We start from the raw sequence: 26,344 nt of genomic DNA on the forward strand, positions 1-26,344 counted from the left end.
ATAAGTTAACTAATAAGCAAAGTATGTTGAGAAGAGTATGAGTCAGTCTGAATACAGATTTCTTTGGGCATGTCACCTTCTAGCCTCTTTCCTCATCTGAAAAATGGAGATCATAATTCTTAATTTATAAATGTATTATGGAATTAGATAAATGTAAAGTGCCTAGCATAGCACCTATTATAGTAGATACAGTAAGCATTAAACCATGCCCCGCTTTCCCCTGGTCACTGCAGAGGAACACAGATTGTTAAGACCTAGTTCTTAACTTCAAGGCACTTAAAACTTGGTACAAAAAGAATAGTTTTTTTTTAATATGCTATAAACTTATTTTATATAATATAATTTGCTATATATATAGTATACAATATGCTATAAACTTTAAAAATATGGTATAAACTTTTGTTTCACTATTTCTAAATCCCTGAATTAATAAGCATGTGGACCATAGCACCCCAAGGGTAGAAAACAAAAGTGTCTTAGTTCAAAAATAACTTTTAAATTTTGAATTCAAAACATATCTTAACCTATCATCTTTAAACACTGGTCAAGTTGGGAAAGGAGCCACTTTTCATGAGCTGCCATTGGATACTGTCAATCTGAGGATTTGTGTTTAATAGCCAAGATAGTGAGTGACGAATCTTAAAGATTCCTGCAATAGCTTTCTGTTTCGTGAGAAAATGTATGTTGAATAGGAAAGTAGTTGTCTAGTTAATTTCTTCTTTTTAAAAAGACACTAATTTGTTTCAGTTTACTGACAAGTATTTATATATGACACTTGATTCAAGGACTGCTTTGTGTTGTCACTGTTTGTTCTAGTACACAATCTCAGATTTTTTTTTTGCACAGAATGGGAGCTCTGCCCAGCCAGTGTCCTTTCAAGTCTGATCCTTTTTACCCCTCAAAAGATAACCTGATGCACCACAATCGGCATGAGTATTCTCTTGCTTTCCTTTTTCCTTTGTTGATGTTTACCTTTTTCTGAAATAATGTGGTTATGATTTGTTATTTAGGAAATGGATTTTTTATAAATTGGTAATAAATTGATAATAAAATTGATGCTTTTTTTTCCCCCTCTCATTTTAAGAGGTAACCTTAAAAAAAATGTAACCTAGATCTTTAGAGCTGTGGAAATTTTAAGAATTGAATTCGATGACCAAGAGCAGTGACCTAGGGAATTATGCAAAAATTATCAATGCCTGGAGCTCGAGCTCACCCCATTCTAATTAAATCAGAAGGAAGGGGTGTGACTTGGGCACTGGTGAGTTAAACTCTTCAGGTGATTCTGATTTGCAGTCGGGATGAGAATCACTAACCTAGAAGGGAGGGTAAGATGGTGGTAATACTTGGAAAAAATATATAAAATATTTTCTTAAATGTCTAGCATATTGCCCAAAATAAATGCTCAGTAAGGGATGAGATTTTTTAAATGTGGTCTGATCTTTAATTAAGTATGCCCTGTGTCAGTTTCAATGGACATTTGGAAAGTCTCTCAAAACAGTTTTTGTAATATATTGAATTGATGACGGAAGTCTTGACCTAAATGTAAGTCATTATTTTACTTGAACCCAGTTCCTTTAAAGGTTAAAGAATTACCTGAAGTATCCTGTTTTCCAAATTAGAATAAACACACACACACACACACACACACACACACACACACACGTCTTTCCTTTGCTTATGTCATATTGGATAATAAATAAAATTGGTCATTTATTAGTCCACTTGGCATTCTCAAAGTCCAAAAAATAATCAGCCTTTGGATATTTGCTATAAATAATCCAATAAGCAATATTTATGGAGTAGAGTTATGTTACACTTAAACGGTAAGATATGCTTTACATTTACACTCAGCCTTCTGTTGTGGCTATAAATCTCATCTGTTTCAGTTGTGCTCTATTTCTTATTGATCTTGACAGTGTATTCTCTAAAATAATAAAGTGAATGAAAATGTACGTAGTCACTTTTATTATAACAAGTCTTAATTTATTATACAAAATTTAAAGTTTTAATTAAATATTTAGAGTAGAAAACCACTTTCTTATGTGTGCCGTATACAAAGATGAAAACATCTAGCATAACATTAGCTGTGTTGATAGATGAGCTGGTATGGATTCTGTCACATTCAGCAAAGAAAGTACCACGTAACTATACAGTTCAACTCTACGCATTAAGAATGTGACTTCTGTTAGATGTTAAAGCATATACTTGCCTCTAACGACACACTAAAACTCTTCAAATTTAATAACATTCGGACAAAGATCATTTAACTACTCTTGCTGAACAGGAAATATTTAATTGCCCCTTTCTACCTGTATTAGTCAGTTCCTTCAGCTTGTCTTTAAAACCTTCCTCAGATGCTTGGTGGTTTTATTTTTGCTCTTTAAAATAGTGTCAGACACAGTTTAAGTAATTAAGTAAGCAGGCATACTTCCCCCCTTCTCACCTGCTTGATTCTAAATTGCACAGCCTGCCATGTTAAATTTTAGACCATCAGAACAACACCTTGGCATTAAATATCAAACTGACTTCATTTTTACTCCAGAAACTTTCTCATTGCTACTTTGCATTTTTCTTCACTAAAGCATCTGTTAGTTGGTGAGTTTTTCAGTTCCTTCTTCATCTTTTCTTTCCCTTGTAGCTGTGAGCACTCCAGTAGATTGCATCATTAGGTTAGGCCCTGTGAGCTGTTTTGCTCTTTTCCAAGTGTCTGATTCAGCAGGCCATAGACCACTGCTTGCCAGAAAATCGCCATTGCTTCTAGGCTGACGCTTGCCTACTTGTTTTGATCGTCTGAGAGATGAGACTTTGTTTGCCAGAACCACAGTTGATAGAAATAAAATTGTACAGATAAGAAAAAGCACCACAATTATAATTAAGCAAACTAGCATAGCCATTTTGTTGTTGTTTTCCTCGCAGACACCTTTTTTGAAAATTTCGCTGTGACTTTTGCTTGTGTTTTCAACGCTATGTACTGCTGGAGAACTGTTCCTGACAACGGAAGATATGTAAAGCTCCAGTTCAGATTTAGGAGTTAAAGATGCCATGTGAGATGATGTTGCTATTTCAGGCATTTTTGTAGAAATAACTTTTTTATCTACTTCAGGAGTTGTAGGGTTTGTGTTAATGTTGTCATTTTGGCTTCTGCCCATCTTATTTTGAATATCTGGATCCAAGACAGTAGTATTATTAGCCCACAGATGGGTATAGTTTGCTTTTGTTCCAGGAGACAAAGAAAAAACTGTTGTCATCAGAAAGGCAAGATGCAGGTAATGTCCTGTGTGTTCCATGTCCGTGAGTATACTGGTAATCTGTTGGGATAGCAATAAAATTTGTTAACTTGTGAAAGAATAACGGTTCCTCGTTTTGGTAATTGTAGTTAAAAGATAGACAGCTGATAATGTTATAAATTAGCTGTAAGCTCATGCCTAACATTTGCTATCCTGTTTGAATTCCTTCTGAACTGATTTTTTTTTTCTGTTAGGCTACATATAAAGAAACAGTTTAATTTCTATTAATTGTTTAAATGCTAAAAGGTAGCATTACATTTAATTTAATAGAAATTAAAACAGTTTAATTTCTATTAATTGTTTAAATGCTAAAAGGTAGCATACCTACTAATCGTTGTAAACTGAATACCGTGGTTTTATAGTTTTCTCCCTCTTAAGCATGCTAGACTTCAGCTTTGAGTCAGATACTTCGGCTTTTACTTTTTTGATTCCTCCTTTTTTTTTTTCCTGACCATTTAAGGAAACTCCTTGTAGAAACTCCCCATCCTCTAACAAATGAGTCACCAATCTTTATAGTAAAGGAGAAATGGGACATTTTGCTTCATGTATGAAAAGAAAATGCAAATGGCTTTGTGGTGATGGGAGGGGGGGCAGTTCAGGAACAGGGAAGTGTGGTAGCAACCAAAAGAAAACGGACTTCAAGTAGGAATTCAAGATGTTCTTTTTTCTTCTTGAGTGTTTATCTTGAAGCTTAGAATAAAGCTGGTACTTAGAAATATATTCCTAGTAGTTGTGAAAGCAGTTCTATGGTGGTGGGTCTCCCTTCACCTCTACATCCCCCGACTTATTGTGGCTTTCTGAAAGCAAAGGCATGCGACTTTTCTCATCCTAAACATTTGGCATTAACAGAGAAAAAGAGGCAAGTTTCTTTTGAATAATCTCAAAAGTTCAACAAAAATTATTGACTTTTTTCATTATTATTTATGCTTAGAATTTTTCTGTGAATATTTTGACATAATTTTTAAAAATAAATTATACAATAAAATATTTAATAGAAATAAAGACAACATCAAGATCAAGGGGATTTTGACTCAATTGGGAAGTCAAGGCAGATCATGAGTCTCAACCTGTAAAGGAAAAAGTGGAATTTCAGTTTTGGCTCTGAGCTCTCTGGAAGCCAGTCCACAAAGGGGACAAAGTCTGATCCTGATTTTCATTATTCACTGTAAGATTGAAGATTTAAATACAACTAGCATATCTGTTCCAGGCACTGGTAAACAAGCAGGAAAGATTTATTACCATTATTGAGCTATCTCTCAAAATAGTATTCCAGTCTGAGCCACTTTTGTAAGAGTATTTTATTGTTAGCATTTATATGAATAGGGAAGTAGAAGCAAAAACTAGATTATTCTCCTGAGATGTACTAAATAAAATTGCCATTTAAGAACTTTATTTTATATAAGTTCTTCTCAAAAAATGTACATGGGAGTTTGTTGTTTGTTTTTTTTTTTAATGCAAATTTATTCCATAGGTCTAAGAGGGACCTAAGATTTCTAACCCACACTCAGGTGACACAGATACTGCTGCTACTCATGCTTCTTCTTCTTCTTCTTTTTTAATTGAAGTATAGTTGACTTAAGAATAACAAATGTGATATATTGTTATACAAACAAAATTAGCATATAGTAAACAATGCTAACTGGAAACTAACCTCTGAAGTAATATTTTCTATTGATAATAGGGAGGGAAAGAAACCTTTCATATGTGTTCTAGAAGTAAGATTACTTTTTGGATTATGATCTTTAATAGACAGTTAAAGATATTGTGCACTGACTTGTATCTAGTAGTGTCCAGCTTCAATTTTTAAGTTGAATGACATAAATCTTTGGCTACTTTATGATTCTTCCACAAAGAGAAATACTTTAAATTGGGTTCGCAAGTAATTTCCATCCTTTTAAACTAGACTGGACTTCTGCATTAGATGCTAAAATGATTTAAAGCGGGTTATTATTCTTGTCACATTAGTTCATTAACAATGTAATATGCATCATAGTATTCGTACACATTTTAACAGTGCTCACCATGGGATAGATAATAGGCCCGCTGTTGATTGTCTTCAGCCAGATGTACTGTCATCTCCAAATAAACAAACTGTTAACAAAATGAGACTTTCTCTTACCCTTACAAATGCCTAAGAATAGAGAGCTGTCTCTACATCCCAGATTTATGCAGTGGAGGCCAGGTTGTTATCAAAAGTTTTCTTTATCTCTGGTCATTTTCAATAAAATTTATAATGCCTAAGCGTTAGTAATGAGAAATTTATTTTTTAAACTTATTTTAATAACAAATAAAACTGTGCAATTCACTCTGGAGTCTAAGCTCAGATCCTTCTTAATCCTAATTTAAAGCTCTATGTTGATGGTAAATCTTTCCATTTCTTACTTAAATTTTACTTAATAGGAGAGAAAAAAAGAGCACACGTTTTCCATTACTAAATCTACTTTGTTAGTAAGATACTTAAGTACTGCTTGAAAGCACTTCCTCAAACACTAATCTGTATGAAGTTATAAGTGAAAAGGCATAAGAAAAGCCATATATATGACCTACCTTACAAAATGCTTGGTCAAAATCTTATTATAACCTGATTTTAATAAGCCACTTCTTTTCTTGTCTTGAAGCACAGCTTCCAAGTAATTTAAGGCAGAATAGACTTGAAGAATCTGAGCCTAAAAGTAAATCTGCAGTTAAAAAGGATATGTACAGCTAGCTTTCCACTAACCACAGATGACACATTTCCTTTCCACTGCAACTAAAGCACATGTCACAGGGGAAAAAAAGAAAAAAACTCCAACTTGTCTAGTTGGCCACTGGCATAACAGGAGCCTTTGTAGAACAAGTCCCCGCCTCCAGGGCAGGGAGGGTTTTCTGCTTAATGCCTTTTGACCTTACATTTATTATGTATGCCTGCTGTATGCTCTTGAATGATACGTTAGTATCATTAAAATGAAGAGAGAATAGCATTTTCCCTGAGATTGAGCATTAAAATCATCTCTAAAAATTGTATTTGTATACCACAGACTGATTTGATAACATGAGTTTGGAGACCCGGGGTATTGGTCAGATAATAGAAACAGTAATGTATATAACCAACATCTCAAAGTGTGGAACTGCAACAATAATTTGGAGAGAATATCTGATCACTTAGATTATAAGGGACAGAAGATGCTTTTGTGTGGTTTAGTGTACACACACACACACACACACACACACACTCCCCTAGAACGTCCTGTCATCACTTCATATTCAGTCTAAAATGGACTTCATTTTTCCCCCAAGTGGCTGCCCCTCATGATCTCTGTTTTTGTTCATGGTAGCAACATTCTTTGTAATGACAGAGCCTTGGTATACAGCAAGTCCTTTTAATTCAAGTCCTTTCTTTCAGCGCTGATCAGACCTTGGATCATGTCGGTCCTTTCTTCATATTTCTGAGTCAGTTTCTTCTTTCACTGTCACTTATTTTCACCGTAACCCTAGTATTTTAGATGCTTATTAAACCATACCTAGACTACTACAACATCTTTTTTTACTAGCCCCGACTCCTTCATATATGTTGTATATATCACTTCCTGTGATCATAACACCCCTTTCTTTTAAAAAATGTGGTTGAATAACTCCCTAACACCTACAGCAGCAATTCAGAAATGTTTATGCACATAAATATCAGATGAGAAGGTTGTTTCAAAACAATGAAAATTCCCAGGCTTCACTGCATAAATTCGTATATAGTAGGTCTGGGCTGGGACAGGAAACTGCATTTTTATCAAGCACCACAGTTGATTCTGATGCTGGTGCTTCACAGAACATCCTCTGAGAAATGCCAGGCTTCTAGGAGAAAACCTGAGCCCCTTAGTTGAACAGTTCTGGTCCATTCACAATTTAGCTATTCTGTATTTTTCCATCTTTATCTCTTAAAACTTCTCTACGTGAATCTCCCATTCTAGCTAAACTAGCTGATTCTTAGCTCAACACATCTGGTTACCTATTTTTCTCCTTTCCCTCTCTCCATGAGGCCTGCCCATCCCCCTTCTTGTTGAGTTTGAAATTCCTCCTGCCGCTTCAGCATCTTTTATGTAGTTTTCACTGGTTACCCAGTTTGTGTTGATTTCTCCACTCCTTTGAACTTAACAAAAGTATTTTTCTCTGCAATTTCTTTGACAAGTGATTCCATACTACCTCACATCTTTCCTTTGTTCTTGAAATATTTTTCTTTTATTTTGAAATCATTTGACTTGTCATAGTTTTGTCTTATTTTCTCCCAGTAAGATTTAAAACTCTTAGGAAAGGATGTTTATCTTAGCCTACTTCGTAGTACCACCTGAGTCATCAAGTATAGAACACTGGTGGTTTTGATTTGAAATTCCCGTACTATAATTTGTGGGCTTTCTGATGGTCCTTATTTTGACTCCTCACGTTGATTCGCATTCTTTTGAGTGTAAGCAACATATGACCTAATACAGCTTAATCAAAAAGTGGAATTTATTGGCTCACACAACTGAGTCGTACAGGGATAAATGTGATCCCAGGAGAGGGGCTTTATCTAGGACTCAGATGAAATGGCCAGGGCCCCAGTTTCGCTCTTCATTTCTCTGCTCCATTTCTTCAGTTTTTAGACAGGCTCTTCCTTCATATCTCAAGATATAAGCTAACAGCTGCCAGAGATATATGGTCCCTCATTTATAAACATCAGGAAAGAAAAAGGTCTCGATTCCCAACGGTTTAAGCTGAAGTCTTTGAATTGGGCCTCTTTGGCCCTGGTTGTTCTGCTTTGAGTCATGTGATCGTTGTTGAACCATTCTCTCTGGTCACGATGGGATAAAGGAATTGATTATAAGTCATTCAGTTTACTCCAGGACTCCAAGTAGGTCATTCCCACCCAGACTGTTCACCTGGGAACTTGGATGGGCCTAGAAGCAACCAACCAAGGTCCATTGACTTCCTCCTTGCTTGACTGGTGGGCAGGTTTGTTGTTGTTATTGTTGCTCAAAGTTATTGATCTGGGGATTTGTCTCTTCCATTTTACTTCGGCCTTACTTCTCAGTGTCTTAAGAACAAGTGATTTAAAAAATGGATTCAGACTTTGTGCAATTGTTTAATATTATAGTTAGTTTTCTCTAGAAGACTAGTCAGAATATAAGGGAATAAAATAGATTAGTAGCATCTGTATATCCATTCAGAACTTTGTTAATGATCTGTGTACTTTTTTTCATCTTCCTTAGGTTCAAAACTGGTCAAATCAATGGCGATTTGCTGATATACCACGTCTTACTTACTTTAAAGCCATATTATGCAAAGCCATATGAAATTGTCGTGGACCTTACCCATACTGGGCCTAGCAATCGCTTTAAAACAGACTTTCTCTCCAAGTGGTTTGTTGTTTTTCCTGGCTTTGCTTATGATAATGTCTCTGCAGTCTATATCTATAACTGTAACTCCTGGGTCAGGGAATACACCAAGTATCACGAGCGGCTGCTGACTGGCCTCAAAGGCAGCAAAAGACTCGTTTTCATAGACTGTCCTGGGAAACTGGCCGAGCACATTGAGCATGAACAACAGAAACTACCCGCTGCCACCTTGGCTTTAGAAGAGGACCTGAAGGTATTCCACAATGCTCTCAAGCTAGCTCACAAAGACACCAAGGTTTCTATTAAAGTAAGTTTCACTCCCTGTTAGGTAAGTGATTCATTGCCTTTCTTGACTAACCTGACTATATACTGGACTCCCCAGGGTCCCGGTAGTAATGTGTCAAACGTAAAGTCCAGATGGAGGAAAACCAAGCTTTCTGTATCTTCATGGAGGTCCTGCAGAAAACTGGAGAGGTGTACCCTTAATAATATTCCAGGTTGGATTGGAGGCAGGAGAGTGTTGTAGAATGGGCAGTTTGCTGTGTATCCGTCTTACAGTAGGAATATGTGAACAGTGGAAAATTACCTATTGAGAGTTCTTCTGATTATTACATGCTTTTTGCAGAGTAAGGAAGGTGAACCTTCAAGATAAAACCTGTAATTATCCATAGGATTCTTGACCTTTTAAAAAATAACTTTTTTCTGCTGTTTTCAGTCACTTTTGACAGCATTTATGACAATAATTATTGAACCTATTTGAATACATAATGGTGGTAACTCTTCTTTAAATGGTTAACATGGTATTTTGTTTGGTTGATTTTCGAAACCTCTCAGAATTCTACGTAATGAAATTTAATTCTTTTCCGCTCTACCCTCTTGCTACCATTTTTCAGGTTGGTTCTACTGCTGTTCAAGTAACCTCAGCAGAGCGAACAAAAGTCCTGGGGCAGTCAGTCTTTCTAAATGATATCTATTATGCTTCGGAAATTGAAGAGATCTGCCTAGTGGATGAGAACCAGTTCACCTTAACTATTGCAAACCAGGGCACACCACTGACCTTCATGCACCAAGAGTGTGAAGCCATTGTTCAGTCTATCATTCACATCCGGACACGTTGGGAGCTGTCGCAGCCTGACTCCATCCCCCAGCACACCAAGATTCGCCCAAAAGATGTCCCTGGGACACTGCTCAATATCGCATTACTTAATTTAGGCAGTTCAGACCCTAGTTTACGGTAGGTTTGTAAAAAACTCATTTCAATCTTATTCAAGGTTTGTTGGTTTTAAAATGAGACCAACTAATAAACTTTTAAAGCAGCTTCTACCTTAATACTGTAAATTGGCTGGTATTCTATATTAGTTAACCAGTATGACCTCATCCAGTTCGCATGAACTGTGGAATTGTGAATAGGGCGATTCACACTAAACCAATGTATGTTCTTTCAACTTGCAGCTGAAACATACAGCATAGCAGTGTTGGTGGGGTTTTTTGTTCGTTTGGTTTTTTTAAAAAAAAAGTCTTTTTTTTTTCCCTAAAAGTCTATTTCTAAATTAAGTTTCTCCTTTCCTAAGTTCTCTAAATTTTTCCCATGTTCAAAAGTACATCACTATTAAGTTTCCTCGCGGTCAAATTAGATTATCATTGTTTGAAAAGGAGGGCTTATAACTTTAGCATTTTAACTGAAAAAAGAAAGAAAGAAAAGAAAAGGAGGGCTTAATGTTCAGTAACTCAGTAACATAGCATAGTTTCCACCTGTGTAACTTTAACAAAATTCTTGAAAGAAAGCTTAAGACAAATACAGATGTCAGATGAGCAGAGTATAATTGGTTCTGGTTAGGCTTAGTAATCAAAACATGAATGAGGAAAGGGCAGGGTCTGTAGAGTCAGTAGATTAGGTTTAAATCTCGATCTGCTTCTCTGTATGACTTTGGGCAAGGTACTGAAGTTCTCTGAGCTCTAGTTGCCTCATTTTTAAAATAAAGGTAACGTTGCCTTCCTCATAAACCTACAAAAGTTTAATAAATGTGTGGTAGTATAGTATAGCATCTAGCAAATAGTTCGTGCTTAGCAAATACTATTTCCTCCCAACTTGCACCCACCCTTTCTTCTCTCTGCCATCGTCTCTTTGCACCACTTCCCTCTTCTGTCCCTCTCTTTTTCATGTTAAGATAATTTTTTGTTCCAGGTACCTTGGGACTGTCAAATTTTTACAGATATAAATTCTTAGCTTCAGAAAATCTTCCCTTGGGTATAATATAACCCAGGTTTATAAATGGGCTTTTTAGAATTCCAAATTTTCCCTTATTTGAGAGGAAAAAAAATCAGCAAGATTTCTTTACCTGGATGGGCCTCATGGGGTTCATGAACTCCCACAAAGTATACACAAAACTTCATGTATGCTTAGCTTTCATTATCTCAGAGGAGCCTGTGACACCTACTACCAGTTTGAGGAATCCCAGTTCTTTGTAGCTGTTGAAATATACAGAGTGAAAGTCACTGTCAAAATAGTATCACTCAGAATTACTAGGAGTTTGCAAAAGATAAACTTAGAAACAATAATATTAATATTTCCATTTTAGGAAAATGGAACTATAAGTCTGTCTTGAATTTCTAATTCAAAATTCCTTATAGAAGAATGCTAGCAAACTTCCAACAATTATTAGCTTGAATGAGCCTCTATTCTCTTGTGAAATAAAGCGAGCTGACAGCTTCTGCTTTTTGCTGAAGCATGTTGTCGCAGAGAAAAAGCCTTGAGGCAAACTTATAATTTCAGTGGCTTTTTCCCCCCATATAGTTGTTGCATAAATATATTAGCATGATGAAAGTTCAGAGGTAAGGAAAACCTGAAATTTACTTAGCAAACCATTTCTTTTGTGGATAGGGGAGAAAAATCAATCTAAACATTGAGTTTTTTGAGCTGTTTCCTAAGTTGTTTAAGTGTATTTTTAGACATTTATAAGGGAGCTTTTAGTTCTCATGGAACCTGGATATATATTATGGTTTGGGTTTTGTTTTTTTTTTTAATTTAGTGCTTATGTATAATAGTAGGAATTCATAAAAGAAAAAAATGGCAGGGGGGACTTAATTATATTTAAAAAATGTTTAACCTCTAGTTTGTATTATAACTTGTAGTACGCCTAGAAAGAAATTCAGTAGATGCTGATGAAAGATTTTAACAATCTAATTTGATGAGGGCCATCTTATTTCTCATTATCCCAGTTTTAACTGGATGTAGTGGGAGCGGGAGCCACAATTTGAGTTTTGGCCTCACTGAAAATATGATATGCCTTATTCTGACTTTCTTTATATTGATCCATCTTAAGACCATAAAATTCTCATATTTTATATCCCAATGAAATGTCTTTTAGAAAGGCCTTATATTCGCTGTCTCGGGAGCCTCACAGTTCTCTTCTGGTTATGTGAAGATTTCCCTTTTAAAAAAAATCCCTAAATGATAAAGGGGTATTTTGGGTTTACCATAGAATCACAAAATCTTATCTCTAATTGATCATAAAATTTAAAAATAGTTGATCTATGCTTGGTAATAGAATCGTAAGTTGTATGTTATGAAAAAATTTTGGAATTATAAGAATAGGTTTTAAAACAACTTAATTTGTGTTTTCTCCTAGGTCAGCTGCCTATAATCTTCTGTGTGCCTTAACTTGTACCTTTAATTTAAAAATCGAGGGCCAGTTACTAGAGACATCAGGTTTATGTATCCCAGCCAACAACACCCTATTTATTGTCTCTATTAGCAAGACACTGGCAGCCAATGAGCCACACCTCACCTTAGAATTTTTGGAAGAGTGTATTTCTGGATTTAGCAAATCTAGTAAGTAATGATAATTTTCTTTGATACTAACAATGATTCTAAGAAGATTCAGAGACAACCGTTTCATTTCAGAATTTGCCAGTGAAATCTTTAGTATAGTTCCACTTCTTTACTTCTGTTTTTTCGTCTGACTGAAGAAACTTCATGGTAGACCACATTGAGAAATCCACCAAAATTCTGGCAATACAAGCAAGGTGGCAAGATTTTGATACCATCTATGTCTCTGGGCAACTTACAAAGCATTTTTCGTACTATTTCAGTTTAATTAGCTTTAGTATTTCTCTTCTTAGCAGGTTATTCCCAATGAGTAAAGTATCCACTTCCTTGATTTTAGGGAAGTAGCCATTTCCTCTTTTCTTCAGGTTGACTTTGAACTGTGATTTTATTGTTCATGTACACTTCATGGAGAATGCAATGGCACAAAATACAGGGTCCAGAGTCAACTCCTGACTTGGCTTTGATAAGTGTCATAAATTTAACATCTACTCTTTATGTCTGTCTGTCTTCAGATCCTATAGTAGTATAAATGTTATTCTTCTCCCAGCTTATTTCCTGACATTTTCTTTTTTTTAATTTATCAATGTCATGAATAATATCTTATAGTTTTTTTAAAATTATTTATTTATTTATTTATGGCTACGTTGGGTCTTCGTTGCTGCACGCGGGCTTTCTCTAGTTGCAGCGAGCAGGGACTACTCTTCGTTGCAGTCCATGGGCTTCTCACTGTGGTGGCTTGCCTTGTTACAGAGCACAGGCTCTAGGCACGTGGGCTTCAGTAGTTGTGGCACGCGAGCTAGGTAGTCGTGGCCCACAGGCTCTAGAGTGCAGGCTCAGTAGTTGCACAAGGGCTTAGTTGCTCTGCGGCATGTGGGATCTTCCCAGACCAGGGCTCGAACACGTGTCTCCTGCATTCAGGCGGATTCTTAACCACTGTGCTACCAGGGAAGTCCCTCCTGACGTTTTCTTCCCTTCCCTTTCTCTCTCCATAATACATAAAACTTTTTTTTATGCATTCAAACACATTTCTTGATTTTTCTGTATTAAGTAATTGAAAGCTTTGAAAATTCCGTGAGACCAGATCACTATATATTTTTACAGTTAAGAAATGTAAGAATATAACCCTAAAAAGAAAATGTGTAAGACTGACAAAACAAGAAAAGTATAAAGCTTTATTGAAACATATTAATATGAAAAAAAAGATTTGAGTGAATGGACACAGGTATTGTGTTCCTGGATGAACAGTTCTTCCCAGATTATTACAATATCAATGTAATTCCTTTAAAATATCTGTGAGATTTGAGGATTAAGAATGAGGTAGAGGGCTTCCTTGGTGGCGCAGTGGTTGAGAGTCCACCTGCCAATGCAGGGGAAACAGGTTCGTGCCCCAGTCCGGGAAGATCCCACATGCCGCGGAGCGGCTGGGCCAGTGAGCCATGGCCACTGAGGCTGCACGTCCGGAGCCTGTGCTCCGCAACGGGAGAGGCCACAACACTGAGAGGCCTGCATATCGCAAAAAAAAAAAAAGAATGAGGTAGAACTTTAAATGATTGTACATTTCACTAGAAAGTACAATAGCTAAGAAAATATTATAAGGAAAGAAAACTGAGAGGGGCTTGAATTAACAGATATGTTAACACATAACAACAGTGCAGTAATTTAAACGGGTGTTCAAAAATCAGCAGTCACATCACTTTAAGAGAAACAGATTGATAAAGAAGTATCACAGACTAATAGAAGAATGAGTAAATCATTTAAGAAATGAGGCTGGGAAATGAATTAAGTTGGGTCTTCATCTTAATGCCAAACCACAAGATGCCAAAATAAGTTCTAACTATCAACATATTTAAGAGTTGAGAGGAAACTTGCACAAGCCTCTTAGATAGCCTCATCCACCAGAGGGCAGACAGCAGAAGCAAGAAGAACTACAGTCCTGCAGCCTGTAGAACAAAAACCACATTCACAGAAAGATAGACAAGATGAAAAGGCAGAGGGCTATGTACCAGATGAAGGAACAAAATAAAACCCCAGAGAAACAACTAAATGAAGTGGAGATAGGCAACCTTCCAGAAAAAGAATTCAGAATAATGATAGTGAAGATGATCCAGGACCTCGGAAAAAGAATGGAGGCAAAGATTGAGCAGATGCAAGAAATGTTTAACAAAGACCTAGAAGAATTAAAGAACAAACAAACAGAGATGAACAATACAATAACTGAAATAAAAAATACACTAGAAAGAATCAATAGCAGAATAACTGAGGCAGAAGAACGGATAAGTGACCTGGAAGACAGAATGGTGGAATTCACTGCTGTGGAACAGAATAAAGAAAAAAGAATGAAAAGAAATGAAGACAGCCTAAGAGACCTCTGGGACAACATTAAACACAACAACATTCGCGTTATAGGGGTCCCAGAAGGAGAAGAGAGAGAGAAAGGACCTGAGAAAATATTTGAAGAGATTATAGTCGAAAACTTCCCTAGCATGGGAAAGGAAATAGCCACCCAGGTTCAGGAAGCACAGAGAGCCCCATACAGGATAAACCCAAGGAGAAACATGCCGAAACACATAGTAATCAAATTGGCAAAAATTAAAAACAAAGAAAAATTAATTGAAAGCAGCAAGGGAAGAACAACAAATAACATACAAGGGAACTCCCATAAGGTTAACAGCTGATTTCTCAGCAGAAAGTCTACAGGCCACAAGGGAGTGGCATGACATATTTAAAGTGATGAAAGGGAAGAATCTACAACCAAGATTACTCTACATGGCAAGGATCTCATTCAGCTTCAATGGAGAAATCAAAAGCTTTACAGACAAGCAAAAGCTAAGAGAATTCAGCACCACCAAACAACAAATGCTAAAGGAACTTCTCTAAGTGGGAAACATGAGAAGAAAAGAACCTACAAAAACAAACCCAAAACAATTAAGAAAATGGTCATAGGAACATACGTGTCGATAATTACCTTAAACGTGAATGAGTTAAATGCTCCAACCAAAAGACACAGGCTTGCTGAATGGATACAAAAACAAGACCCATATATATGCTGTCTACAAGAGACCCACTTCAGACCTAGGGACACATACAGACTGAAAGTGAGGGGATGGAAAAAGATATTCCATGCAAATGGAAATCAAAAGAAAGCTGGAGTAGCAATACTCATATCAGACAAAATAGACTTTAAAATAAAGAATGTTACAAGAGACAAGGAAGGACACTACATAATGATCAAGGGATCAATCCAAGAAGAAGATATAACAATTATAAATATATATGCACCCAACATAGGAGCACGTCAATACATAAGGCCACTGCTAACAGCTTTTATAAAAGAGGAAATCGACAGTAACACAGTAATAGTGGGGGACTTTAACACCTCACTTACACCAATCGACAGATCATCCAAAATGAAAATAAATAAGGAAAACAGAAGCTTTAAATGACACAACAGGCCAGATAGATTTAATTGATATTTATAGGACATTCCATCCAAAAACAGCAGATTACACTTTCTTCTCGAGTGCACACGGAACATTCTCCAGGATAGATCACCTCTTGGGTCACAAATCAAGCCTCAGTAAATTTAAGAAAACTGAAATCATATCAAGCATCTTTTCTGACCACAATGCCATGAGATTAGAAATCAGTTACAGGGAAAAAAATGTAAACACAAACATATGGAGGCTAAACAATATGTTACTACATAACCAAGGGATCACTGAAGAAATCAAAGAGGAAATCAAAAGATACTTAGAGACAAATGACAATGAAAACATGACAATCCAAAACCTATGGGATGCAGCAAAAGCAGTTCTAAGAGGGAAGTTTATAGCTATACAAGCCTACCTCAAGAAACAAGAAAAATCTCAAATAAACAATCTAACCTTACACCTAAAGGAACTAGAGAAAGAAGAACAAACAAAACCCAAAGTTAGCAGAAGGAAAGAAATCATAAATATCAGAGCAGAAATAAGTGAAATAGAAACAAAGAAAACAATAGCAAATATCAATAAAACTAAAAGCTGGTTCTTTGAGAAGATAAACAAAATTGATAAACCATTAGCCAGACTCATCAAGAAAAGGAGGAGGAGGACTCAATAAAATTAGAAATAAAGGAGAAGTTACAACAGACACTGCAGAAATACAAAGCATCCTAAGAGACTACTACAAGCAACTCTATGCCAATAAAATGTACAACCTGGAAGAAATGGACAAATTCTTAGAAAGGTATAACCTTCCAAGACTGAACCAGGAAGAAATAATGAACAGATCAATCACAAATAATGAAATTGAAACTGTGATTAAAAATCTTCCAACAAACAAAAGTCCAGGACCAGATGGCTTCACAGGTGAATTCTATCAAACATTTAGAGAAGAGCTAACACTCTTCCTTCTCAAACTCGTACAAAAAATTGCAGAGGAAGGAACACTCTCAAATTCATTCTATGAGGCCATCATCACCTGATACCAAAACCAGAAAAAGATACTACAAAAAAAGAAAATTACAGACCAATATCACTGATGAATATAGATGCAAAAATCCTCAGCAAAATAGTAGCAAACAGAATCCAACAACACATTAAAAGGATCATACACCATGATCAAGTGGGATTTATCCCAGGGATGCAAGGATTCTTCAGTATACGCAAATCAATCAATGTGATACACCATATTAACAAATTGAAGAATAAAAACTATATGATCATCTCAATAGATGCAGAAAAAGCTTTCGACAAAATTCAACACCCATTTATGATAAAAACTCTCCAGAAAGTGGCCATAGAGGGAACCTACCTCAACATAATAAAGGCCGTATATGACAAACCCACAGCAAACATCATTCCCAGTGGTGAAAAACTGAAATCATTTCTTCTAAGATCAGGAACAAGACAAGGTTGTCCATTCTCACCACTATTATTCAGCATAATTTTGGAGGTCCTAGCCATGGCAATCAGAGAAGAAGAAGAAATAAAAGGAATACAGATTGGAAAAGAAGAAGTAAAACTGTCACTGCAGATGGCATGATACTATACATAGAGAATCCTAAAGATGCCACCAGAAAACTACTAGAGCTAATCAATGAATTTGGTAAAGTTGGAGGATACAAAATTAATGCACAGAAATCTCTTGCATTCCTATACACTAATGATGAAAAATCTGAAAGAGAAATTAAGGAAACACTCCCATTTACCATTACAACAAAAAGAATAAAATACCTAGGAATAAACCTTCCTAGGGAGACAAAAGACCTGTATGCAGAAAACTATAAGACACTGATGAAAGAAATTAAAGATGATACAAACAGATGGAGAGATATACCATGTTCTTGGATTGGAAGTATCAACATTGTGAACATGACTATACTACACAAAGCAATCTACAGATTCAATCCCTATCAAATTACCAGTGATATCTTTTACAGAACTAGAACAAAAAATCTTAAAATTTGTATGGAGACACAAAAGACCCCGAATAGCCAAAGCAGTCTTGAGGGGAAAAAAATGGAGCTGGAGGAATCAGACTCCCTGACTGCAGACTATACTACAAAGCTACAGTAATCAAGACAATATGGTACTGGCACAAAAACAGAAATATAGATCAATGGAACAGGATAGAAAGCCCAGAGATAAACCCACGCACCTATGGTCAACTAATCTATGACAAAGGAGGCAAGGATATACAATGGAGAAAAGACAGTCTCTTCAGAAAGTGGTGCTGGGAAAACTGGACAGCTACATGTAAAAGAATGAAATTAGAACACTCCCTAACACGATACACAAAAACTCAAAATGGATTAGAGACTTAAATGTTAAGACCAGACACTATAAAACTCTTAGAGGAAAACATAGGAAGAGCACTCTTTGACCTAAATCACAGCAAGATCTTTTTTGATCCACCTCCTAGAATAATGGAAATAAAAACAAAAATAAACAAAGGAGACCTAATGAAACTTAAAACCTTTTACAAAACAAAGGAAACTACATACAAGATGAAATGACAACCCACAGATTGGGAGAAAATATTTGCAAACAAATCAATGGACAAAGGATTAATCTCCAAAATATATAAACAGCTCATGCAGCTCAGTATTAAAAAAAGACAACCAACCCAATCCAAAAATGGGCAGAAGACCTAAACAGACATTTCTCCAAAGAAGACATACAGATGGCCAAGAAGCACATGAAAAGCTGCTCAACATCACTAATTATTAGAGAAATGCAAATCAAAACTACTATGAGGTATCACCTCACACCGGTTAGAATGGGCATCATCAGAAAACCTACAAACAACAAATGCTGGAGAGGGTGTGGAGAAAAGGAAACCCTCTTGCACTGTTGGTGGGAATGTAAGTTGATACAGCCACTATGGAGAACAGTATGGAGGTTCCTTAAAAAAGTAAAAATAGAATTACTGTATGACCCAGCAATCCCACTACTGGACATATATCCAGAGGAAAGCATAATTCACAAAGACACATGCACCCCAGTGTTCACTGCAGCCACATTTACAATAGCCGGGACACGGAAGCAACCTAAATGCCCATCGACAGATGAATGGATAAAGAAGATGTGGTACATATATACAATGGAATATTACTCAGCCATAAAAAGGAACGAAATTGGGTCGTTTTTAGAGACGTGGTTGGACCTAGAGACTGTTAAACAGAGTGAAGTAAGTCAGAAAGAGAAAAACAAATATTGTATATTAATGCATATATGTGGAACCTAGAAAAATGGTACAGATGAACTGGTTTGCAGGGCAGAAATTGAGACACAGATGTAGAGAACAAACGTATGGACACCAAGGGGGGAAAGCGGCGGGGGGAGGGTGGGTGGTGGTGTGATGAATTGGGAGATTGGGATTGATGTATATACACTAATATGTATAAAATGGATAACTAATAAGAACCTGCTGTATAAAAAAGATAAATAAAATTCAAAAAAAATATAAAAACTGGGACCATTTAAAAAAGAAAAGGAAGAATAATATCTAGTTGCTTTGTGAGTAAGGACTTACGAAGCAAAAAAGTTACAGATGGAAACAAAGGAAATGGTGAACAGTTTTGACCATGTAAAACTTCAAAATCTCTACTTAAAAAAAAAAAGTAAAAGGTAGATTTAAAAATAACTTAAGTATGCTTGCAGCAGATATGAGAAAAGCGTAATATCTTTATCATGAAAAATGCTTACGGATTAATAAGAAAAATGGATCAACAGTAACATGCCGGTCATACTAAGAAAGAATATGTTTTTAAGAGTTCACTAATAAATTCAAAGAAGTTCAAACTGAAAGAATAGTAAGATAATATATTCAACTATCAAATTGGCAAAGATATTTTTTTAAAAATTCAGTGTCGATGTCTTTGGAATTGTGAACAGGGCAGCTTTTCTAGAAAGCAGTTTTGACATGGATATCAATCACCTTATGGATGTTTATAGCTTTTGGAATCATAATTCCACTTTTTAGAATTTATCCTAAGGAATTAATATTCATATGTTTATCATAGCATTATTTTTTATTTAGGTTTTTTTAATTCAGGTATATCTTATCAATAAAGTGCCCAAATTTTAAATGAACAGCTTGATTAAGTTTTACATGTGCATACACCACAAAACCATCTCCCAGGTCAAGATACAGGACATTTCCAGCATCCGGAAGGCTCCTCTCAGTCAGTACCTGTCCTCACCAAGAGTAACCAGTATTATGACCTCTGTTGCCGTAGATCTGTTTTGAACTTCACATAGCATTATTTATAATAGCAAAAAATTGAAACAGTCTAAAAGTAGATAATGAAGAACTGACTACTTTGTTGGATCTCCATGTGATGAAATAATATGAAGCCATTAAAAACGTTTTTGGTATGGAATTTCAGTTTGGGAAGGTGAAAAAGTCCTGGAGATGGATGGTGGCGATGGTTGCACAACACTGTGAATGTACTTAATGCCACTGAACTGTAAACCTTAAAATGGCAGATTTTACATTATGTGTATTTTAACATAATTAAAAAATGTTTTGGGTGCTCTAGGTGAAGTTATATAGAGGAATTTTTGCATTATTTTTGTATGTTTTTGTAAGTCTGAAGTTATTTCAAAATAAAAAGTTATAAAATGTCTTTGGAGAATTTTTATTGAGTAAATCTCAGTATAATATATAGTGAAAAAAATATTCAGATCATACTACATATATAGCGTAACCCTAATTTTTTGTGGAGGAGTTGGGATGGGTTATGTGTGTGTATACACACATGTGAATATACATTATCTTTGCATAGATTTGAAAGCCTATGGAGAGATCAAGTGATACACCAATATATTGATATCGGTTTCATTATTGTGGTGATACTTTCCTTTTACCAAACTTCCTGTGATTACCCACATATTCCTTTTACAATTAGAATAAAGCAAGAAAAATTTTAACTAGAAGTTATTAAAAGGGAGAAAAATAAGGACTTCCCTGGTGGTGCAGTGGTTAAGAATCCACCTGCCAATGCACGGGACACTGGTTCGAGCCCTGATCTGGGAAGATCCCACATGCCGCGGAGCAGCTAAGCCTGTGCGCCACAACTACTGAGCCCACGTGCCACAACTACTGAGGCCCGTGCGCCTAGAGCCCATGCTCCACAACAAGAGAAGCCACCGCAATGAGAAGCCCACGCACCGCAACCAAGAGTAGCCCCTGCTCGCCACAACCAGAGAAAAGCCCGCGCACAGCAACAAAGACCCAACACAGCCCAAAAAAATAAAATAAATTTATTTTTTTTTAAATGGGAGAAAAATAAAACTTTTCAAAAATTGGCTTAATGACTTTGAAGATTACTTTCTTTAAGGGTTGTTCTCTTTCTTCATCTCTATCTTCGGTCATATATTTGCCAAGTCTCTTTTCTCCAGGTCTGATTCTAGGTAATGGTCTTTATCTTTTACCGTTTTTCCCCCAATCTTTTATTTTAAAATAATTGTTGATGTAATTTTCATGGACCATCTGTGCTAATAGTGTATTTTTTTCCCCAGGTATTGAATTGAAACACCTTTGTTTGGAATACATGACTCCGTGGCTGTCAAATCTAGTACGTTTTTGTAAGCACAATGATGATGCCAAAAGACAAAGAGTTACTGCGATTCTTGATAAGCTGATAACAATGACTATAAACGAGAAACAGATGTATCCATCTATTCAAGCAAAAATATGGGGGAGCCTTGGGCAGGTATTGAGTTTGCTCAAATATTTATCTAGTACCTCCTTGGTGGAGATATTTATCTGATACCCACGTTGTACAAAGCACTAAGCTAGGGATATAGCTGTATAAAAGACAGTCCCCTCTTTCAAAAAGCATGCAGACACCCACCTAATTCTTGATCTGCTTCAGAATTGTTCAAGTCTAATGCATGTCTCAGAGCCAGAGAAACACTAATTATTTTAGCACTCTTCTCCATGGCATAATTACAGTCATCCCACAGAATTCTCAGTGTGTAGAACCCACAGGTGCTGAGGGCCAGCTGTACTATGCCATTTTTTATGTAAGGGACTTGAGCATCCCGGGAATCTGGTATCTGCAGGGAGTCCTGGAACTAATCTCCAGGGATACCAAGGGATGGCCGCATGTAGAATTTAACTGTAAAAATCTGATGTTGTTTTTAATAAATAGTGCATTAGAGTGTATTCTAGTACCCTATATACCATAGGTGTCAGTAAATGTTTGCTAATGATGTTATTTGGGCCACCTGCTCTCACTTATAGTACCAGCATAAGAATGCCAATATTAAAATAGTATAATGTAACTATGTTTTATCTGACAAGATTTATGCTACCATTTCTTCAAGATAATCATTGAAGGAGGCGATACCCTTACTCAATGCTGTGAATCCTCCAAATAATTTTAAATGACCTTGGAGCCATTTTTGTAGCTCTACAAAACATCTCAGTACTTGATGTCATTCCTGTATTTTAAAATAATTGTACTTTATACTGCTCGTACATACTGTCTTAGAAGAGAACAGAGGTGCTTTAAGAGTGAGTGAAAATAGGACTTCCCTGGTGGCGCAGTGGTTAAGAATCCGCCTGCCAATGCAGGGGACACGGGTTCGATTCCTGGTCTGGGAAGATCCCACATGCCGTGGAGCAGCTAAGCCTGTGCACCACAACTACTGAGCCTGCGCACCTAGATGCCGTGTTCCGCAAGAGAAGCCACCGCAATGAGAAGCCCGCACACTGCAACGAAGAGTGGCCCCCGCTCACCGCAACTAGAGAAAGCCTGCCTGTGCGCAGCAGCGAAGACCCGACACAGCCAAATTAATTAATTAATTAAATAAAATAGTAAAAAAAAAAAAAGAGTGAAAATAATATATGTAGAGATTTTAAATTTTTGAATGCCAGTCTCTGAAGGAATTGAGGGAATATTCTCATCCTTTCCTGGATATTTTATGATAAATTATATTTATTGACAGGTCTCTAAATAAAGCCTAGTATTTTGGAGGCCTCAGGTAAAATAGAATTTTCATGTTGATTGGGCTACTCCTTGAACTATTTTTAAGTTAAAAATTAAGTTGGCAGAATGGCTAAAACATGAGTTATCTTTCCCTCTTCCACTAGATTACAGACCTCCTTGATGTTGTCCTAGACAGTTTCATCAAAACCAGTGCAACGGGTGGCTTGGGATCAATAAAAGCTGAGGTGATGGCAGATACTGCTGTAGCTTTGGCTTCTGGAAATGTGAAATTGGTTTCAAGCAAGGTAATCCCTTTTCCTTTGCCTTCTGGGCTATGGCTTGATGTGTCTATTTTTATTATCAGGAGGTTTTCTGTTTTATAACGAGTCATTTTAAACTGAAATTTTTTGTGATAAAACTTTTTAACTCCCATGTTTTTTATAATTCTTCTTCTTTACAGGTTATTGGAAGGATGTGCAAAATAATTGACAAGACATGCTTATCTCCAACTCCTACTTTAGAGCAACATCTCATGTGGGACGATATTGCTATTCTAGCCCGCTACATGCTGATGCTGTCCTTCAACAATTCCCTGGATGTGGCAGCTCATCTCCCCTACCTCTTCCACGTCGTTACTTTCTTAGTAGCCACAGGGCCACTCTCCCTGAGAGCTTCCACACATGGACTGGTCATTAATATCATTCACTCTCTGTGCACTTGTTCTCAGCTTCATTTTAGTGGTAAGTTCCAGGAAAGCCCTTTGCGTTTCACCAGTTCCTTTCTCCATTTTACACCACTTGACTGGCATAGATTACCTTATTATTTATTACGGTACCTTAATACCAAGCTGCTTAATCAAGCCTATGTTAATGATATGAAATATAATCAAATCAAAAAGAAAAAGAATGAATTACTTGCATTCCATCTCAAGCCATGACAAAGATATTCTGTGCACGTTTGTCATGTAGACTCTAGTAGTTATCACATAAGCTAAAGGCTCAGCACTGGTTGACAGTGTTGCTTTACTAGCACAAATTTGTACATAAAGGGAGTTAAGTAATGAGCATTAAGCTCATGTATCCAGAAGGTTGGTTTAGGGCGCATTGTTATGTAATTTTGATATGATATTCAAATTATCTAAATTCAAAATGAAATATGGCGCTTTAGAATTAAAAAAATTGTATCTTTAAAGTCTTTACTTGTTCCTTTTTTCTTTTACAGAAGAGACCAAGCAAGTTTTGAGACTCAGTTTGACAGAGTTCTCATTACCCAAATTTTACCTGCTGTTTGGCATTAGCAAAGTCAAGTCAGCTGCTGTCATTGCCTTCCGCTCCAGCTACCGGGACAGGTCATTCTCTCCTGGCTCCTATGAGAGGGAGACTTTTGCTTTGACATCCTTGGAAACAGTCACAGAAGCTTTGTTGGAGATCATGGAGGTATAGAAGGCAAAATGATAAGAAACTAAGCTCATTTTTAAAAATCCACTGGTACTGTATAGAAGAAATACTGGTTTATTCTGCCGTTTTGCACTTAATGCTTAAATAAAAACACTCCCATGGAATGTGTTTATTGGTAATATATATGTCACTTGTTTAGTGCCATTATAATAAACATTTTTTAATGTTTCTATAAACATTTATATACATAAATATATTCAGAGTATCTTTTTTTTAGGCATGTATGAGAGATATTCCAACATGCAAGTGGCTGGACCAGTGGACAGAACTAGCTCAAAGGTACGTCCCAAGTAAATTTAAGTTGCAAAAGTACGTGTACTGTTGAAAAGATAGATACTATTGCATAATCAGTATTTTAATTATTTAATATATATAAACACAAAGGTTTTCATAAGCTCTTTGGATCTTTAAATTGCAGATTTGCATTCCAATATAATCCATCCCTGCAACCAAGAGCTCTTGTTGTCTTTGGCTGTATTAGCAAACGAGTGTCTCATGGGCAGATAAAGCAGATTATCCGTATTCTCAGCAAGGTACCTCCTCCTCTCCTCCCAACTATTTGTTGCTCCCAAGTTGTAAAGTATATCTTGAATTTTTCTAAGGGACATTTAAATTTGAATTTAATAAAATATCTTGTATGTTGCTTATTGAATCTTTAAAAAATGGGTTTTGATTATTTTTTTATTGTAATTCTTTGAAGTGAAGAAACCTCTCTCTAGAGAACATATCTTAAAAAGAAAATTAAGTATTTCTTTTGGTAGAAGGTACTCTTAATATTTTATTATAAGCATTTAACTAGATGGTAAGACTAGCCTTATATAAAATTATATAATTTGTAATTACCTGTAATAATGCCTGATTTCTTATATTAGAATATAATATAGAAATATTTTAAAATAAGAACCCAAATGTGCTTTGAGCTAGCTACCAAAATCACCATAGCACTGGAAATAATCCTCACACTTATTAAATAAGGAATTGTTCCTGAAATAATTCTGAGATTCAGTTTAGGAGTTAATGTTTTATTTCAATGAAAGTAAAATAAAGAATTCTGTTTCCCTAAAAGGCGCTTGAGAGTTGCTTAAAAGGACCTGATACTTACAACAGTCAAGTTCTGATAGAAGCTACAGTAATAGCACTAACCAAGTTACAACCACTTCTTAATAAGGTAATTACTGTGTAGAAAATGAGTGCATTCATTTTGGGTGTCAGTGTTAAATGTTATTTTCTTTCAGAATTCAGAAAATAAGATGGATTGAGAAGTTACAAAGAAAGAGCTATAGTTAAAGTAGAACTTCCTGCCTTAAAATTTAGTTGTTTGAAGTATTTACGTTAGAGGAAGAATAAGTATGGGCAGTACGTTCTCAAATGCTTGTGTGTTGTCTCATCAGTGCTAAAGGACAGATGGGTATATATTCTTAATTCTTTTATCCAGTAAGTAATAATTGGGCATCTGCTATGTGCCAAGTACTGTTTTAGGTACTAGAGATATATAGCTGAACATAGCCAATAAAATTATCTGCCTTCATGGAACTTTCATTCTAGGGTGAATGTGGAAGTTGAGGAGTGGCTAGATAATAAAGTAATTAAAATACATGATATATTAATCGGTGACCATTATTGTGAAGAAATGTAAAGCTGGGTAAAGTATACCTGATAATCAAAAGTTTGGGTGCTAAATGAAGGTAATGTTTAAAAGGAATAAGATGATACTAGCCACTGTTTTAGGGTGGTCTGAGATCATCTCAGCTTTGTGACCTCAAGCGGATCATTTAACATCTGGACATCATGTTTCCACATTGATAAAATGAGTAAAATGGACTAGATGACGGCCTAGTATTATCTTCCAACTCGGAAGTCATATTCTGTGAATTAAGTACAAAGATATGCCAGATTTCAGAGAGATTACTGAGAAATAAATACTTGTATATTCCTGGTATTGAGTTATATGTTCTACAAACATTCTAATCCTAACTTATACAAAATGGTTCTCTCGTCTTCACTGT

The 26,344-nt window shown here is 36.0% G+C and overlaps 2 protein-coding genes across 13 annotated transcripts in view; one reads left to right on the forward strand and one right to left on the reverse strand.

Annotated features, from left to right (window-relative positions):
• Positions 1 to 26,344, forward strand: part of NF1 (neurofibromin 1) — a 255,886-nt gene that overhangs the window by 199,098 nt on the left and 30,444 nt on the right. For all 9 annotated transcript variants that reach the window (XM_089900778.1, XM_089900773.1, XM_089900775.1 and 6 more), the window contains 10 exons: positions 8,504 to 8,936; positions 9,523 to 9,863; positions 12,259 to 12,461; positions 21,467 to 21,660; positions 23,046 to 23,186; positions 23,342 to 23,621; positions 24,103 to 24,317; positions 24,556 to 24,617; positions 24,757 to 24,871; positions 25,405 to 25,506. In XM_089900778.1, the coding sequence (XP_089756904.1) occupies positions 8,504 to 8,936; positions 9,523 to 9,863; positions 12,259 to 12,461; positions 21,467 to 21,660; positions 23,046 to 23,186; positions 23,342 to 23,621; positions 24,103 to 24,317; positions 24,556 to 24,617; positions 24,757 to 24,871; positions 25,405 to 25,506 (2,086 nt within the window). The remainder of the gene's footprint in view (positions 1 to 8,503; positions 8,937 to 9,522; positions 9,864 to 12,258; positions 12,462 to 21,466; positions 21,661 to 23,045; positions 23,187 to 23,341; positions 23,622 to 24,102; positions 24,318 to 24,555; positions 24,618 to 24,756; positions 24,872 to 25,404; positions 25,507 to 26,344) is intronic.
• EVI2A (ecotropic viral integration site 2A) lies at positions 1,951 to 5,994 on the reverse strand. 4 transcript variants are annotated; one of them, XM_022595559.3, is made up of 3 exons: positions 5,835 to 5,994; positions 5,309 to 5,363; positions 1,951 to 3,308 (listed from the first exon to the last, which is right to left on the reverse strand). In XM_022595559.3, the coding sequence occupies exons 2-3, from the start codon at positions 5,309 to 5,311 to the stop codon at positions 2,589 to 2,591; spliced, it is 723 nt and encodes a 240-aa protein (XP_022451267.1). In that variant the 5' UTR covers positions 5,312 to 5,363; positions 5,835 to 5,994; the 3' UTR covers positions 1,951 to 2,588. The 4 variants fall into 4 exon arrangements, with proteins under 4 accessions (XP_022451267.1, XP_022451266.1, XP_022451268.1 ...); XM_022595558.3 differs by having other exon boundaries at positions 5,309 to 5,378; XM_022595560.3 differs by lacking the exon at positions 5,309 to 5,363 and having other exon boundaries at positions 5,835 to 5,993.

The sequence above is a fragment of the Delphinapterus leucas genome, chromosome 19 (assembly GCF_059928025.1).
Source record: "Delphinapterus leucas isolate spDelLeu-1000000601 "Yukka" chromosome 19, BTC_Dleu_Yukka2, whole genome shotgun sequence".
NCBI lineage: Eukaryota > Metazoa > Chordata > Mammalia > Artiodactyla > Monodontidae > Delphinapterus > Delphinapterus leucas.